This window comes from Sturnira hondurensis, unplaced genomic scaffold, assembly GCF_014824575.4.
Source record: "Sturnira hondurensis isolate 20B ecotype Veracruz unplaced genomic scaffold, ASM1482457v3 Scaffold0005279, whole genome shotgun sequence".
Lineage (NCBI taxonomy): Eukaryota > Metazoa > Chordata > Mammalia > Chiroptera > Phyllostomidae > Sturnira > Sturnira hondurensis.
Genome location: NW_028077910.1, coordinates 3,135,014 through 3,152,664, shown reverse-complemented (window position 1 = coordinate 3,152,664; position 17,651 = coordinate 3,135,014). Strand labels below are relative to the sequence as shown.

At 35.0% G+C, this 17,651-nt stretch overlaps 1 protein-coding gene across 2 annotated transcripts in view; it reads left to right on the top strand.

The window, feature by feature from the left end:
- Positions 1-17,651, top strand: part of NAALADL2 (N-acetylated alpha-linked acidic dipeptidase like 2) — a 926,327-nt gene that overhangs the window by 420,145 nt on the left and 488,531 nt on the right. For both annotated transcript variants that reach the window (XM_037046503.1, XM_037046502.1), the window contains exon 4: positions 3,719-3,838. In XM_037046503.1, coding sequence (XP_036902398.1) covers positions 3,719-3,838 — 120 coding nt within the window. The remainder of the gene's footprint in view (positions 1-3,718; positions 3,839-17,651) is intronic.

Sequence of the window (17,651 nt, the reverse complement as noted above, 5' to 3'; positions counted from 1 at the left end):
TGATTTGTTTATGATGGCCATTCTGACCAGTGTGAAGTGGTATTTCATTGTGGTTTTAATTTGTATCTCTTTGATGGCCAGTGACAGTGATGCTAAGCATCCTTTTATATATCTCTAGGTCCTCTGTATGTTCTCCTTGGAGAAGTGTCTGTTGATACCCTTTGCCCGTTTTTTTAAAGATTTTTTAATTTATATTTATCTTTAGAGGGGAAGGGAAGGAGAGAAGTATCAATGTAGGATTGCCCCTCATGAGTCCCCTGCTGGGAACTGGCCTGCAACCCAAGCATGCGCCCTAAGTGGGAATCGAAACATGATCTGTGGTTCGCAGGCCCGTGCTCAATCCACTGAGCTATGCCAGCCAGGGCTCTTTGCCCATTTTTTAATTGAGTCGTTTGTCCACCTAGAGTTAAGTCATGTGAGTTCTTTATATATTTGGAGATCAATCCCTGGTCTGAGGTATAATTTGCAAATATATTTTTCCATTCAGCTGTTTCCCTTTTCATTTTGCCGATTTTTTTAATTTTAGTCATGCAGAAACATTTTATTTTGATGCAGTCCCATTTGTTCATTCTTTTCTTTATGTCTTGGTGAAAATATTGCTCTGTGAAATATCTGAGATTTTCTTCCCTATGTTCTTCTCTAGGACCTTTGGTTGTCACAACTTACATTTAAGTGTTTTATACATCTTGGGTTTGTTTTTGTGTATAGTGTAAGTTGGTGGTCCAGTTTNGTTTCCTGAGGAAATTCCGTACTGTTTTCCACAGTGACTGCACCAATCTGCCTTCAAACCGACAGTGTACTAGGGTTCCCTTTCCTCCACAACCTCACTAGTACTTGTTTGTTTGTTGATTTGTTTATGATGGCCATTCTGACCAGTGTGAAGTGGTATTTCATTGTGGTTTTAATTTGTATCTCTCTGATGGCCAGTGCCAGTGATGCTAAGCATCCTTTTATATATCTCTAGGTCCTCTGTATGTTCTCCTTGGAGAAGTATCTGTTGATACCCTTTGCCCGTTTTTTTAAAGATTTTTTAATTTATATTTATCTTTGGAGGGGAAGGGAAGGAGAGAAGGAGAGAAGTATCAATGTAGGATTGCCCCTCATGAGTCCCCTGCTGGGAACTGGCCTGCAACCCAAGCATGTGCCCTAAGTGGGAATCGAACCATGATCTGTGGTTCGCAGGCCCGTGCTCAATCCACTGAGCTATGCCAGCCAGGGCTCTTTGCCCATTTTTTAATTGAGTCGTTTGTCCACCTAGAGTTAAGTCATGTGAGTTCTTTATATATTTGGAGATCAATCCCTGGTCTGAGGTATAATTTGCAAATATATTTTTCCATTCAGCTGTTTCCCTTTTCATTTTGCCGATTTTTTAAATTTTAGTCATGCAGAAACATTTTATTTTGATGCAGTCCCATTTGTTCATTCTTTTCTTTATGTCTTGGTGAAAATATTGCTCTGTGAAATATCTGAGATTTTCTTCCCTATGTTCTTCTCTAGGACCTTTGGTTGTCACAACTTACATTTAAGTGTTTTATACATCTTGGGTTTGTTTTTGTGTATAGTGTAAGTTGGTGGTCCAGTTTCATTTTTTTTTGCATGTAACTGTGCAGATCTCTCAACACCTTCTGTTGAAGAAGCTATTTTTACTCCATTTTATGCTTCTTCCAACTTTGTTGAATATTAATGGACCACAGAGACTTGGGTTCATTTCTGGACTCTCTATTCTGTTCCATTGATGTATATGTCTGTTCTTATGCCAGTACAAGACTGTTTTGATTACAATGGCCTTGTAGTATAGTTTGATATCATACAGAGTTCCCAGAGATATATGAAAGAATGATGATGGCCATTTCACTGGCCATCAGAGAAATGCAAATTAAAACCACAATGAAATACCACTTCACACTGGTCAGAATGGCCATCATAAACAAATCAACAAACAAACAAGTACTAGTGAGGTTGTGGAGGAAAGGGAACCCTAGTACACTGTTGGTTTGAAGGCAGACTGGTGCAGTCACTGTGGAAAACAGTATGGAATTTCCTCAGGAAACCAAAAATGGAACTGCCTTTTGACCTGTCAATTGCACTGCTAGGATTATACCCTAAGAATCCTGAAACAACAACTCAGAGGAACTTATGCAGCCCAATGTTCATAGCAGCATAATTTACAATAGCCAAGTGTTGGACACTGCCCAAGTGTCCATCAGTAAATGAGTGAACCAAATAACTCTGGTATATTTACACAATGGAACACTATGCAGCAGAAGGAAAGAAGAAGCTTCTATCTTTTGCTACAGCATATTTGGATCAGGAGAGCATTATGCTAACTGAAATAAGCCAGGTAGTGAAAGAAAAATACCATACGATCTCACTTAGTAGTGAAACCTAATCAACAAAACAAACAAGCAAAATATAACCAGAGACATTGAAATAAAGAACAAATTAACAGTAACCAGAAGGGAGAGGGGAAGGAGATAATGGGGGAAAGAAGGGGAAGGGTCATCAAGGAATATGCATGAAGGACCCCTGGACAAAGCCAAAGGGGGTTAGGATTGAGGGTGGGAGGTGGGGATAGGGTGGTGGGAGCATGTTTGGGGGATAACATGGAGACAACTGACTTGAACACACACACAAAAAGTGAAAAATTAAAAAATAAAATCAATTCAATTGAAAAAATAAAAATAAAAACTGGTCGAAGTACATTAGCTACAATTGAAAAGCACTGGAAGTTCAGGATGTGGATCCTCCTCCTTCATACTTTCACTGCTGGCCATCACTACCTCTTTGTCAACAACTCAGTGTAGGTGTGCTGTATACTGAAATAGCACATTTTGCACTGTAATATAAATTTATCACTGAAAGATGTAGCAACTATATTGATAAGATAAATGATAGCAAACAAAGATGAACTATATCATCTTGGCTCAGGAATATGTGTTTGAGAAAACCTGCAGTTCAGTACTTTTCAAGGGGAAGAAAGGAGTCATTATATCAGAGGATGCCTATGAAGATCACGAGGAAGGCATGCCATTTTTACATTAACAGAAGGGGATTTTAAAAATGAGAAGGGTTGATATGACTAGTTATATAGTTAAGTTATGTAGTTAAGTATTGATAGAATTGTAGAATATAGCTGTAGGGGAGTAGTGGGAAATATGAGAGAAGTAGTAGTTTGGGGCCATAGTCTAGAGGTCCTGAATGCCAGATGGACACAAGTGGTGGTACAGGTTTTACCCTGCAGAGCCCAAGGGATGTCACCCCTGGATACATGCAACACCTGGACAGCTGTGCATGATGAGCTTTGTACTTGATTTGGATGGCAATAGAATCTTTGAATTGCTTTTAAGTCTGAGCATTGTGTGATTATAGTTGAACTTTAAGGCAATTAATCTTGTAGTGGTTTGTACAATTATCCAAATTCCACAAATACAAACCTAGAATATAATAAACTTGGTGGTCTGTTAGTGGTATGGGCTGATTTTGTAATTTTGTTATTAGACGGGAGAGGACTAAGCAAACATGACTGTCAAACATTTTCTTAGGTGACCATAAGAATTGTTGTACCTGATTGTTGTACATGTTTGTGGCGATTGACACAGGATAAGGCAATTCGTTCTCCTTGAGCATTTCAAATTACTACACAGGATTTGTCACACTGAATGAACAATTTGCTATCATTCCTCTTACAAGACTTTCTTTTTCTTTTCTCCTCTTTCAGGCTAAAGTCATTGATGTGAGTTATGGAAATATAGATGATTTAAAAAGGATTAAAAAGATGAGAAATGTAACAAACCAGATTGCACTCCTGAAATTAGGAAAATTGCCACTGCTTTATAAGGTTGGTCCAATGGCTGTTATTTGGTGGTGGGATGAATATTTTGTTTTGCTTTGTTGAAGTTCTGTGCCTCTGTGTATTGTGTGTGCATGTGTGTGTGTGTGTGTAAGAGGATGGTGGGGGGCCACATAGAGGAAAGAGTATCCCAGGAAGATGGCTTTTCCAAAACAGAACGTTTTCAGTTAACTTCTCTAAGAAAAAAGAAACTGATGTCCTTGTTACTTAAGATCGGAGATGCCTTAAGTCAAGTATCGGTGAGTTTGTGGGACCTTGATAAAATTGGCATACTCTTTATAATAACATCTATTTGGAATGCTAAAGATGAGAATGACGGTGTCCTTGTCTTATGATATATGTGAAACTTTTAATCTATTATCAAAACTGACTAATTACTATGTGCTTTATGTTAGACTACAATCTAGGTGATTTACACTCTTTGGTGATTAATTTTGTCAACTAACTTCATAGTTACTGACTGTGCTCAGGAATTTAATTAAACTATAATATGCTAAGGAGAAGCAGAATTTTGATTTATTTTATTTAAATAGAAGTTTATTAACACTCATTCACTAGAAGCATTCACATAATTAAAGCAGTTTGATGTAAGTATCACATAATGAGCCACCACAATAGACAGCCACTACTGCTCATACTTACTTCATTTTCTGTTTTGTGAAATAGAATGGACAGTGTGGTTATGTCATTGGGACTCTCTGGTTCTGAAAGTATATTGGATTTATCCCCATCCACCCCTAAATGAGCTTTGTTAATGGCCATGTCTGAAAAAGGTTTCAGAAATTGGTTGTCACACTCTGTAAGGAGACAAGAGAACACCCTGTGCCTGTTTTTCATTATCTTTCAAGGATGCCCTTACACTTAAATCTTTGTCTGACAGTATATAACTGTCTGGAATTTTAAGATGGTCATGAAAATATAATATACAGTGCTATAAATTTTTGCAGGATAATTTGTCAACATATATTAAATGCCTTAAAATAATCACATTGTGATCTAGTAATTCCAGTTTAACCAATATATTCTAAAGAGGAATAAAACAGAGTTGATAAACACAATGATAGCCAATGATTGTGACAAAATATTAGCAATGATGTATATGTCCAGTTAATATTGAAAATTGTTACATTAGTACAGCTGAATGTTATAAACCAAATACAATGTAGAGAATAATAATGATGTGGAAATCCTCCTAAGTCAAACAAGTTATAACAAGGACATTTATAATCATTATAATAATGATTATGTTATTGTTATTTGTAAGTGTAACATTGTTAGTTATATGGGCTGGATACTTTTCTAAGCACTTTTTGTGTGTTATCACGTTAATCTTCACAATAACAATAACTGTATTTTTGAGGTAGAGACTACTATTATCTTCTATTTGTAAATGAGGTAACTAAAACAGAAGAAGGATAAGTGACTAGCTCAAAGACAAACAGCTATTTACATGAAACAATCGGGATTTACACCCAGTCAGTCTCATCTCAGATCCTGAGTGTGTGTGTGCGTGTGTATGCATGGTGTAGTTGGCATAGATAGTGATAACAAAGATGTCAAACCAGAGTTTTTCGCTGAGATTTTAATATATAAAAGAAGACATTTCAAAATGAGCTCACATCAATATTTCAAAGGAAACAGTTGAAAATGTAGTAGATTATTATTAAATCCCTTACTCACATATGGAGTAAAAAAAGTTGAAGATTGGGGGAGAGGATTTTATGACTAGGAATTTTGGAGAAATTTAAGTTTCACCGCAAGTCTGGTGACTGGGCTTCAGTGGAACCACACAGAGGGATTAATGCGCGTCTTCTGCAGTGTGGGGGATGGAGTAGGCTGGTGTCTAACTCATCTGAAAGTCCCACAGGTAAGAGATCAGTTTGCTTAGCATCTAACAAAGAAGCAGATAAGAGTGTTTGTGTTGGGATTAGTGGTCCTCAGAGCTGAAAGAAGGAGCATAGGAGTCTGTTTCCTGTGGCAGCAGTGTTAGTTAGTATGAGCTGGATACTTCGTTCTAAGGACTTTCATGTATTATCACATTGATCCTCCCACCAACTATATTACTGAGGTAGGGACTCTCATTATGTTCAGTGTGCGGATGAGTATCCTTAGTGAGTGGGAAAGATATAAAACAGAATTTCCTCCTTACCCAGCAACAGAGCTGATGTGGTGGAGCGAGGGGCAAGAAGATAAAATTTAAATCAAAGGTAGAGTTTTAATCAGGACGTGGGAACTATTCATTTTAATTATTTACTTAAGACAATGGACTAAAACTGGACTTTTTATTACCAATAGTCAGAAGAAATCTTCCTCTAGGCTCATATGGGGAAGAATTTTCTTCTCCAGATGGGTTTTAAGATGTGAGAAAAAAGTAACATTGCTCTGGGTATATTACACAAAACCTGTTTGTTCAGCCTATGACTGATAATGATTAAAATGTTGCTTGCAGGCAGAGGCCAATTATATAAATTGGGTAGATAGAAATATGAATAATTTCTACTGCTTTATATTTCCTTGATTTCTAAGTGGTCTATATGGTTGTGTATACATTATTCTGAAGGAAGAAAAGCCTTTAAGTATTCAGGTAATCATAAGGCATTTCAAATTTAAAAATTATTCTAATAATGATTATAGACCAAATAGTCAAAATCCTTACTAGGAGAAAATGGATTAAGAAAAATCAAGTTGAGTTTTATTTGTGTTTGACTGCCAAAGAGAATATTGTATGAAAACTGGCCATATCTGCAAAATAGTGAGTTTTATCTATGTTCAGTGTATCTAGAATAGGACACAGTGTTTAAGAACCTGGAATACTTTCCCTGATCAGCTTCTGTCCATGAACAGATTCAACAGAGTCCCACTCCAGAGTCCCACTCCAGACAGAGAGACTTGCCACAAACTTGGCACTGTCTTCTAGACAGAGGACATGAAGCAACCTTTCTTTAACCTTCCAGTCTAGCCTTTCTGATCTTCTGTGGATTGTCCCAGGGCTTTGGGAGAATCCCTGATCCTGTAGCTATTCACACACCTTCCCAGAGCAGAGAAATGAGCATGGAATGGACACACTTATACAGCATGATTATAGCCGCGCTCACTACACCTGTCCATCATTTGATATCATAGGGCTGAAACTCTAAAGCAAGGAAGTATGGTAAAACAGCTAGGTTGAAAAAGCAGAGGACCAATTGACTTCTTTGTGAATCACAACTATTAATCATGATTCCAAATGAACACTTGTACTGGGAATATGCAGTAGAATGAGTAAAGAGAAAAGTTAACGTTATTTTAGCTGTGCAGTAGTTCCTAAATCATAGTTCAGAAACGAAGTTGGGAGGGAATCTGAGGTAGGAAGGGCAAAGGGGAAACATAATGTGATAGTAAATTATCTCTTAAATGAGTGGAAAAATAGTCTGCAGCCAAGAAGGAGGGAATCTTATTAGCTTCATTGTAAATACTATGTATGTGTTAATTTAGTCTCCAAGAAGGGGATTAGTGAGAAAATCCCAACGCTGTACAGCAGGAACTACAAAAGGCAAACAACTTTTAGATATATGGTGCTGGGAAAAGCCAACCAGGTTCTCCAGAGGAAGCTTGGACTAGTTCCCTTAAGCTTAAAATTTAGAGGAAAGGCTTTATTTTAACGTTGCTTTTCTAGCAGCTTATTTTATGTGAGTGGTTTAACTCTTCAAGATTTAAGACAAAATATTCTCTTATCTGTCATAATGGATGCACTTAGATTTCTCTCAGTGGCAATCTGAGACACAGTAAAACAGATTCTAAGGCCCTCACAAATTCCCAAATTGCTGAATAGCACTGTAGTATAGAATTTATTTATAAAATGCAATAAAAGCTTTCGGCTTTCTTTTTAGAGCCATTTTCACAAACACACAAAAGCAATAGTAAAATTTACCGCGTGCTCCATGACAACTAGACATCAAGTAAATCCCAGTGAAATGTAAAAGTCGGTCCATTGTTTGGGTCTGCCCCATATATCAGCCCCGTATCTTGTAGGAGTCAAATTTTTAGGCAGTAAAGTTACAATGAATGCATGTCTTACAATTTTTTGGCATGGTGAGTTACACACAAAAATCCACAAATGCTATTGCTATTTTTTTAAATAAATGAAGTAACTTACAACACCTTCTTCTACTCACTACTATATAGTAATATATCAATAAATACTAGCACATTTTTGCATTTTCTTATACATATTATCCTTATAATTACAATTTTAATGATCCCAATGATTTTGTAATTTCCTAATAATAAAACAGTTTTATATATATATTCATTAGATAAAATTTACATTGAGTATCCATTTTGTAACTTTTTGTTCAGTGCAAAGCTTAAGCAACCTCAACTTAAGTCAATAGCATGCTTATACAAGTAGGTCTTTCAGAAGAACCTGGGGAGAAATTAAAGGTAGGAAACAACCGTTAGGCATTTATATTTTTGACTAGATTGTTTCTCACAAATTAAAAATAAATGGTATTAAAGAAAAATAAATACCATACTCTTTGAACATACCTATGTAATATACTTAATAATAATATAACTTAATCACATTTATTGACCATTTGAATATTAAGAAGTCATAACAAGTGGCATCATGTATAAAAAGGGTTGATTATTGCATGTACATAGCATAAATCATCCTCGTGTAGTCACACAAATTTGGCACCACAAAAATGGTGTCAAGCATTTTGTTTCTTGTGGCTGAACTTTACAGAATAAGTTAAGAAAAACAAGAAAAATGAAAGAGAGACAGAAGATCGAGAGAAAAGACAGGAGGGAAGAAGGAAGGAAAGAAGGCAGGCAGGCAGGCAGAGTTGATCTGCTCTAGTTCACTCCATAAAATATAATGTGTCTCAGCAATCTTCTTTATATATTACGTATTACTCTAATGTCTGAAAGAATAAGCTTTAGACATATTTTAACTTCTTGGCAATATTTTTGATGCACTGATGTAGATATCTGTTATGGTATTAACATTTGGCAATAGCCAAGAGTTGGAAGCAACCTAGGTGCCCGTCAGTAAATTAATGGATCAAAAAACTATGGTACATATACACAATGGAATTCTATGCTGCAGAAAGAAAGAAGGAGCTCCTACCTTTTGCAACAGCATGGATGGAACTGGAAAGCATTATGCTGAGTGAAATAAGTCAGGTGTTGAAGGACAAATACCATATGATCTCACCTTTAGCAGGAAGCTAAACAACGAAACAAACAAGCAAGCAAAATATAACCAAAGACACTGAGATAGAGAACAGGCTGACAGTGACCAGAGGGAAGAGGGGAGGGATTTAGAGGAACATATATAAAGGATACATGGACAACAACTGAAGAGGATGGAAATGGGAGGAGGGTGGAGCACCGGGGTAGGGTAGGAGTAATAGACAGAAAACTGTACTTGAAAAAATAATTAAATGAATTAAAAAACAAAACAAAACATTTGGCTTTGTGATAATCCTAAGCAAGTATTTCACATTTCCACTTTGCCTTCTCTGTCTGTGTCCAGCTGACATTTTTCATTTTCTTCTGAGGTGAGAAGGTTTCCCAACCTTTCCAATCTTCTGTATTTGCTTTGGCTCAACAGGTAATTTGTTTTTAAATGTGAAACATGTCACAGTAGGATGCAATGATGGTAGAGACAAGCTCAAGTCCAAGTTCTTCTTGATGATTATACAACCTTAAAATATGATCTAACCCCTCTGACCCCTGTGGAGTCTTAGAGTTGTTTTCCTTTTATGTTTTTGTCTCTAATTAGCAATAAAAGTAAATCCAGCTCATATAGTTGTGTGAGCATTGTATCTGAAAACACATGAATAAATTCTTAATAAATGTTATTATTATTATTAAGCCCTTAAAACATGAATGAATTTCTAAAAAGAAAGGGCATGAATTTAATAATGAGAATATGACAGCTTTTTTAAACTTGGAAGACTGACCTGAAGACAATATACTTATTAGATAAATTAATTACATGAGTATTATCTCCCAAGATTGTACTTTCATGTTATTTGACAATAAGGATTATGCTGATACGAGGTAGTATAATTGAATCTCAAATAAAAATTAAATTTGCCTCTTTATTGTTTTTTTGTGGAATAAAGAAGATACACATAAATGGAGAAAAATTAAAAGTAAATATAACTTGACTATTAAAGAAAATTGTAAACAATGACCTAACAAGATAGTATATGGTATCAATTTTTACATTACTAGTATTTATTTTTGTGCATATAGTTTTGGTGTTCATGGAATTAAATAATATTAAGAACATAATATTGTTTTGGGAATTAAATTGTATTTTACAGTAGTAGTATAAGCATCTAATACCAATTTTAAATTTATTTAAGAGTTGAGGTAAGGATTAGGTATGGCTCCAAGAACCACATGAAATTGTCAGTATCTTAAAGTTGTTGCAGGTGTTAATTGAAATAATGTATGTAGTGTACTCAGCACAATCCTTAGAATATTTTCAGCACTCATTAAAAGTAAGCTAATATTTTATTTAATCACACCAAAATGTTTTATTAAGTACTGCATGTTCACTTGTATTCCATTTTCTTAACGGCCACTGTTCAATGTCATCAAAATCTAAGATGTTATTATTTGCTAAATGGTATAATCACTGTCTTGTTTATTTTAAGTAATGGCTCAGTATTTCAGTAAAGTATTTGGATTATTTCAGGAACAATTATGGAGTTGAAACTTTATTTTATTTATTTTATTTTATTTTAATATTTTTTATTTAATTCTTGTTCAAGTACAGGTTTCTGTCTTATATTCCCAACCCTGCCCGCTCCCTGCCCCATGCTCCCCACCTCCCTCCCATTTCCACCCCCCACCCTTAGTTATTGTCCATGTGGCCTTTATACTTGTTCATGTGAGTCCATCCCCTTTTCCCCTATGATAGTTCAAGATTTTCTTACATTTGAATTTAGAGTACACTATAGTAAATCTAACTATAAGATTTTGCATAGTTTCTTTTACCTCTGCACTGATATTATGTAAAAATAATGAGTGTTAAATTTTTTGTATTTAAAAATAAAAATAAAAAACTGGTAGCTCTATACTAAGAGATTTTTAGAAGAATCCACTTGATGTCTAAGTATGAATCACTAGCTATCTGGGTCTAAGTCCTCCCTTTTCTTTCCTTGTCTACTATCTTATGATTAAAAATAGGTTAGTTATTATTTTGCTTGAGACCATGTTGATAAGTAGTCCTAAGCAGAAGCTTGTATTTTACTAATCTGTTGTTGTTATAAAATATGTGAAGACAAGTTAAATTACCTCTTAAAAATCAGTAAAAATACTTGGGAGTATCATCTTAGTACTTGGGAAAGAAAGTACCATCTTAATACTTGGGAAAGAAAGTACCTCTCCCTAAAATTTATGTGGTTAAAATTGCAGGTACATGCCCTGGCTGGTGTGGCTCAGTGGATTGAGCACTGGACTGTGAAGCGAAGGGTTGCCAATTTGATTCCCAGTCAGGGCACATGCCTGGGTTGCGGGCCAGGTCCCCAGTAGGGCATGTACAAAAGGCAACCACACATTGATGTTTCTCTCCCTCTCTCAAAATAAATAAATAAATAAATAAATAAAATTAAAAAAAAATTACAGGTACATAACGTATGGTATCTGGTTTTAAAATCAATAGAGTTCTTTATTTTTATAACAAGTTAACCTTTAATAAGATGTAAAACCTTAATATAGCTAAATAAGCTTGAAATAGTTCACTTGAATTTTGAAAATAATATATACTTAAATAATGTTGTTTAAATAATAATTATTAACATATTACTTAATATATCCTCATAAACATTCATTAAATTTATTTTAACTGAAAATATATAAGTGTACAGTTTTTATGAAAAAATTAGAAAGGTTTTACACCTCAATGTATATTATAGCTAAGAATACAGTTTTTGAAGTTTTGGTAATGTGTTATTTGAAAAAGGAGAAAAGTTTCTTTAATTTACTATATTTTTATTTCCAAATTGTATTAAATTTCTATATCAATATTGTATATTTTCTCTTGTATTACTTTTTAGATTACACCTAGAAATCTCATTAGGTATAATGAATTTCTTTGAATTTTCCTCAATAATAATACATTATTTGAACATCATAGTTATCTACTATCTAAATTTTAAACTGTTACAACAATAATTTCAATCATTTTTGGAATAATTATGTATTTTAAATCAATTTTCTATTGAAAAATTGAGGAAGTCTATGTAATTACAGAAATATACATAGTAAAATACAAGACAAATTTTAACTAATATTGACATTTGAGGAAGAACTGTTTGCAGGTTATTCGAAGGAAATCATGTTTTTCAATTTTCAGTTATAATTTTCTTGCTGCATTAATCTAAATATATTAGGATGTTAAAATTACTGTTCCAGCCTATTAGTAAAAAACAGACTTGTTTTTTATAAGTATATAAATTACTTATATAAAACTTCATTCATGATTCTCATGCAATGATGATTTTCAAGCAATCTTAGGATGAATTTCGTCTTATATAAAACGAGTCATTGAGTAAAGTGTAGGAGGAGCCCTGTAGTTCTAACATACTTCACTTACTCGATGTTGTTCCAACACCCACATTAATGATGGCCTGTGCTAATATAATTTTTTGCCTTTAAATAATAGCATATCTGTAATTAAATAATAGTATAATTTGTGGTGGTATTGTGAATATTGAAATACCTGTGATATAATCTAAAATTTATTTTTAGTTCTGTTAAGAAATGGACAACTTCAGCACTTTACTAGAACTGGTAAAAAAAAAAGATATAATGATATTTAGCAGATTAAGTGACATTGGCCTGTTTCCCAAGTTACTATTATATGATATATAGGCAAGCGTTCCATCCACTTCAAATCTCTTCTGAGAAGTTTTATGTGACTGACATAAGGGGTTATCTAAAACTTTCACACATGTATGGAATGCCTAGTTTAAATTTTTGTTTTTAAATTTAGACTACGGGTGGGGCAAAAGTAGGTTTACAGTTGTGAATACACAAAACAGTTTATTTCTATATTATTTATTATTATTATATTATTTTTCAGGCAAACAACTGTAAACCTACTTCCCCCACTCTTTATTAAACCAATGAGACAAATGAGCCCACACTGGCTTCCTGTGGTATTGTATGTACTGATGTTCTCTCCGTTCTAACACTTGCAGTCATTGCTTTCAGCAGGTTCTGGTGACAACGGTCTATTTTAAAGTAAAACAAAGATATGGGTGACTTCAGGATATAATTCAGAGTGAATCTAAATATTTTTCATGAAACTACTAATGAAGTAATTTAACTTCTAAAATTTTCAAAGTCGTCTGCAATATTCTGAATGTTTTATGGTTTGTCATCTATAGAAAACAAAACTAAAAGACAAAGTGTTGAAATGCTAGATCACAATCAAAGAGGTCTGGGGAAAGCAGCAGAGCAACCTGAAATGAAACATGGTTATAAACAGCACACTGTGTATAATGGTTTGCAAAACATATATAAAATATTTTATTGAGAATAGTGGGGGAAATATAGAATCCAAAGAACTTGAGACACGTGGTTATAAACTAAGGGGGGCAGAATGGTGGGGGAGGGAGGGTGCAGGTGGAGGGGAATGAAGGGGGGGAATAGATCAACTGTAATGGTATAATCAATAAAATATATTTTAAAAAATATTTTATTGGGATTAAAAGAAATCCTATTATGACTTCATAAACACAGCTTTCCTTTGTTCTTTTTTGGGGGGATAGCTTATCATTTGTATGCATTAATTGATTACAAAACAGCAGATACAATTCATTTTCAAAATAAGCTATTATACAGATCAAGGAATGGATAAGACAGAAAAGGATTTTGTTTTATAATTAAATTGAAGTTCTTTAAAATTCTGATTGATTAGAAGGTGCGGTCCTGGGTTCTAAAGTCTTTTTCCTGAAACTGGGAAATGCATGCATACAGATGAAACTTTACAAGTTGAGTATGAGACCATGTGCAGTGACTTGAGAGGTTTGGGGACAACCCTCTCAAATTATATGTACTAAATGCTGAAAATTAAAAATTACTACTTTATAGATTTTATTGGAAGGTGATTGATAGGATAGTAGTCCTATCAATTTAGTGAACTTAGAACAGGAAAAGGGATAGGGATACTGTTATCTGGGTGAGGGGTCATGGTTTGGAAGAGGTGGCTAAAGACAGATTCAAATTCATCACAATTCCGACCCAAGTTGTCTCTGTGTATATATCTGTATCAACTGTTTATTCATACCTATAATACATTTCTCACCTCACATCCCAATGGCTAAAATATAGAATCTGATCAGTCATATGGTGTTTGAAGCCAACTCAGCCACTTAATCACTAGAAATCAATCTTCAAGCCTTTTAACCTCTGTAAGATTTAATTTTCTTCCTTGTAAAACCGGTATAGTAGCATTGCCTATATATCACCTAGCTTTCAGGAAATGCTAAATAAATGTTCATTCTTACGATTGTGTTGTAACCATGATAAAGAAACAATTATTTTCACTGGAGATTTTAAAAACATAGCCATCTGAGTAATATTTCAAACACTGTAATTTACTTTCAAGTACATTACTTCCTGTAAACACTCATGACCCTAGCAAAATTACTGTGAAGCGGGGACAGTCCCTGCCCTGCAGTGAGCTGCTAAGTCTCTGAGAGTCTGAGCATCTTACTCAGTGCTGTACATGTACTAAATATTGAACTGGAAAGCTAACGCTGTTATTCCAAAGCCTTTCTGATCCCCGCAGCCCCTGAATTTATCTGTGTTTATGGAGGGACCTTCAACTTAAGATGCCTTCCCTTAAATATTATCAGCACTGTGGGTTACAATCAAGGTTCTTTACAACTGAACAGCTTTTTCTTCCAAGTGGTTCAAAATGAAAAACATACACATGAAAGATAAAGCTAATGCGTGGGAAAATAACATCCGGAAAAGTCAGGTGACTAGCATGTGAGTGTTAATCATACTGCAGTGTCATTTCCATTAAAATCATACATTTAAAAAAATCAAAATGAAAAAAAGATGTGTGAGGCAGGGCAGATGAGGTGGGGGGAGTGAGGGTGGACTTACTAGGATTCTCAATAGAGAGCGTCTTTGGGTAAGCTTCTGCCCTTGGTTGATCAAGCATACTAATCAGATGACTCAGAATCATACACTTAACTGTCTAAATCTGACTTGATTTAAGGGATAAAAAATATGTGGTATTTTCCATACAAAGTATGGTAAAAATCAACCAGCAGGTTTGATAGGGTTGTTAGGGTTAAATTACTCTTAATCCACACTGACTGAATTTTGATATTTTTATCAGGTTACTGACAGCCAAGAGGACATAGCCTCAGTCAGCCCTCAAAACAGAAAGATGCACGTGCATTGGTACTAAATTTGTTCCGGACCAGAGTACCTGGTGAAATCATAGGGCATTTGTTTATCTGAGCTCATTTGTTATTAGAGGAGCATTCTCTTTAACTTCTTGGGGAAAGTGTTGCCATTAAATCTTATTTTGAAAAGGAAGAATTTGTAGCTTGAAAATGTTTATGAATATTTCATAAGAATTGTCTTCAGGAGCATGCTTGTACGTGATAGCCTGGCAAAGGTTGACAGATATGTAGAATAGTGTAATGAGTTGATGGGTGCACGTGGAATGTTTAATGGAAAAGGGAGAAGTGTGTGCTGGGCTGCTGTGATATCTTCAGTATTGTACTGATTTTTGTTGGCTGTTAACAACATCCTCACAGAAATGACAGGTTCTTATTAATGGGTTTTAAGTGACAGGATTAGTATATTGTACAAACTACACCTATTAGAAATGTATTTGGAGGGAGCATCAGTGATTTTTTTTTTAAGTTAAAACATTTTGAGAATGCGTATCTGAGAGAAGTCAATCTTAATGAGTGGAAGTACACATTTTTATTTTTCCATGGGGGCATCTTATTTAATTATATCCCCTTGCTGCTTTGATGTCTCAGAATCCCAGAGACATCCCACAGTTACAGGGGGATATGAATGGTTTGGTGGAAGAGCAACAAAGACCAGGAGAAAGCAGGACACTATCATTAAAAACAATCAAAAATTTATCAGGTTAACCTTAGTAAAAGAAAGATGCAAAAGTGGAAAAAGAGCATTGTTAATTAGTAGAATGTCAGATTCAGTTTGATTTGGTTTATTTTAAAATGAGTAGAATAATCTAGGAATAGATTTAGAAATGATTGGTGGATCAGGAAAATGTGGTGAAGTGTTTAATTGGGAATTATTGTGAACCTGGGAAGGCTAAGGAGGAAAAAGTTTTGAACAGTCTTTAATCACCTGAAGGGGTTTTCAGGTGTCATAAAATTATGATCTGTTCTGATCTTTCAGAAGCTAAATATATATAACATGGGCTTAAATTACAACAAAATGCATTTATGTCACACATAAATCATTTTTTAAAAATAAAGGTGATTAAATACTAGAAAAGGTTTCCAAAGATGGTTCTCCCAGTTAGCTTCTAGAAATTTTAGAACACCTAATGTTTTGTATGATGTTTATATATATTATCTGTGTGTATATGTAATTTAATAATTAAATATATATATTAATATTTGGCAATTCACTGTGTTACCAGTGGAAGGCCATCTGTTACTGGTGGAAGTGGGCCTCTTGCAGTACCTGAAGGAAAGCATTTCCTGAGAACCACTCAGGAAGATGGGGCTCTGCGGTATAGTTTACTGATAATGTAAAATTTGGGGGTTCCCCTCCTGGTTTCCCAACATCCCATCTCTGTCTGTCTCACCACAGCAAATGTCCAAACTTATCTTCAGTGGGGTCAAGAAGGAGGCCACTACCCAGGGTGTATGCTCCACATCAAAATACTGTCTAGTCCAGCAGCCAACTAACAGCCTGTTTCCAGCTGTAGTCCATTTCAGGCCCCCTGCCTGAGTTTGCATGCAGAGTTGCACAGTCAGGTGCCCTGTGGCTTCTAGGAGCAGGTGGGTCCTCAAATTGGCCAATCAACTCCAAAACTTCTGTGTGCTTCTGTTGGGTCCACCTCCTAACCAGTCCCTTTTTTCTCCTGGCTAGACTGACAGGCACCTATGGTCCAGCACCAACCCCTGCTGCCCTTTGGACTTTCACTGTGCATGTGCCTGCCGTACTTGGGTCCCACCTGGCCATCTGGTACCAGACGGGAGGGAGGAGTACTAATCCTTTTAGCAGAGAGATGTTGTAATACCCAGGGCGTGAAGATGCAGCTTCCTGGTTAACAAGCAAACAGGCTTATGCTTCCTAGTTTATTAAACTTAGTGTCTAGTTCCCTTTGTTCTCTCTTCTAGCTAAATACTGCCTGTGACGAGCACAAGGTATGAGGTTATGTTTAATATATGTTGTTACACTTGCTACCTACCTTTATCTTTATACCACTTTAGCCTGTTAAAAACACTTGCAAGCAAAAGGTAAGAATGCCCAGAATGTTACCACACATTAATAATTATTTTTGATTTGAGACTAAGAAAATTGTCCTCTCTGAAAGCAGAGGACTTGGTATTTATAAACTTATTTAATTGATTCTAGTAAAAGATAGTAAAATGGTAGAACTTTTCATTCAATGTATGGCAAATCTATACTTTTTTTTTGAAAAGTCTGTTCTAGGAATGCATCGACTTAATATGTGTCTTTATTTTTTTAGTGAAAAGACCATTTTTGTGTTTTTATTAAGAAAAGTAGTTTGCATATTTTCAATCAAATCATGTGAGATATTAATGTTTACTGTAAA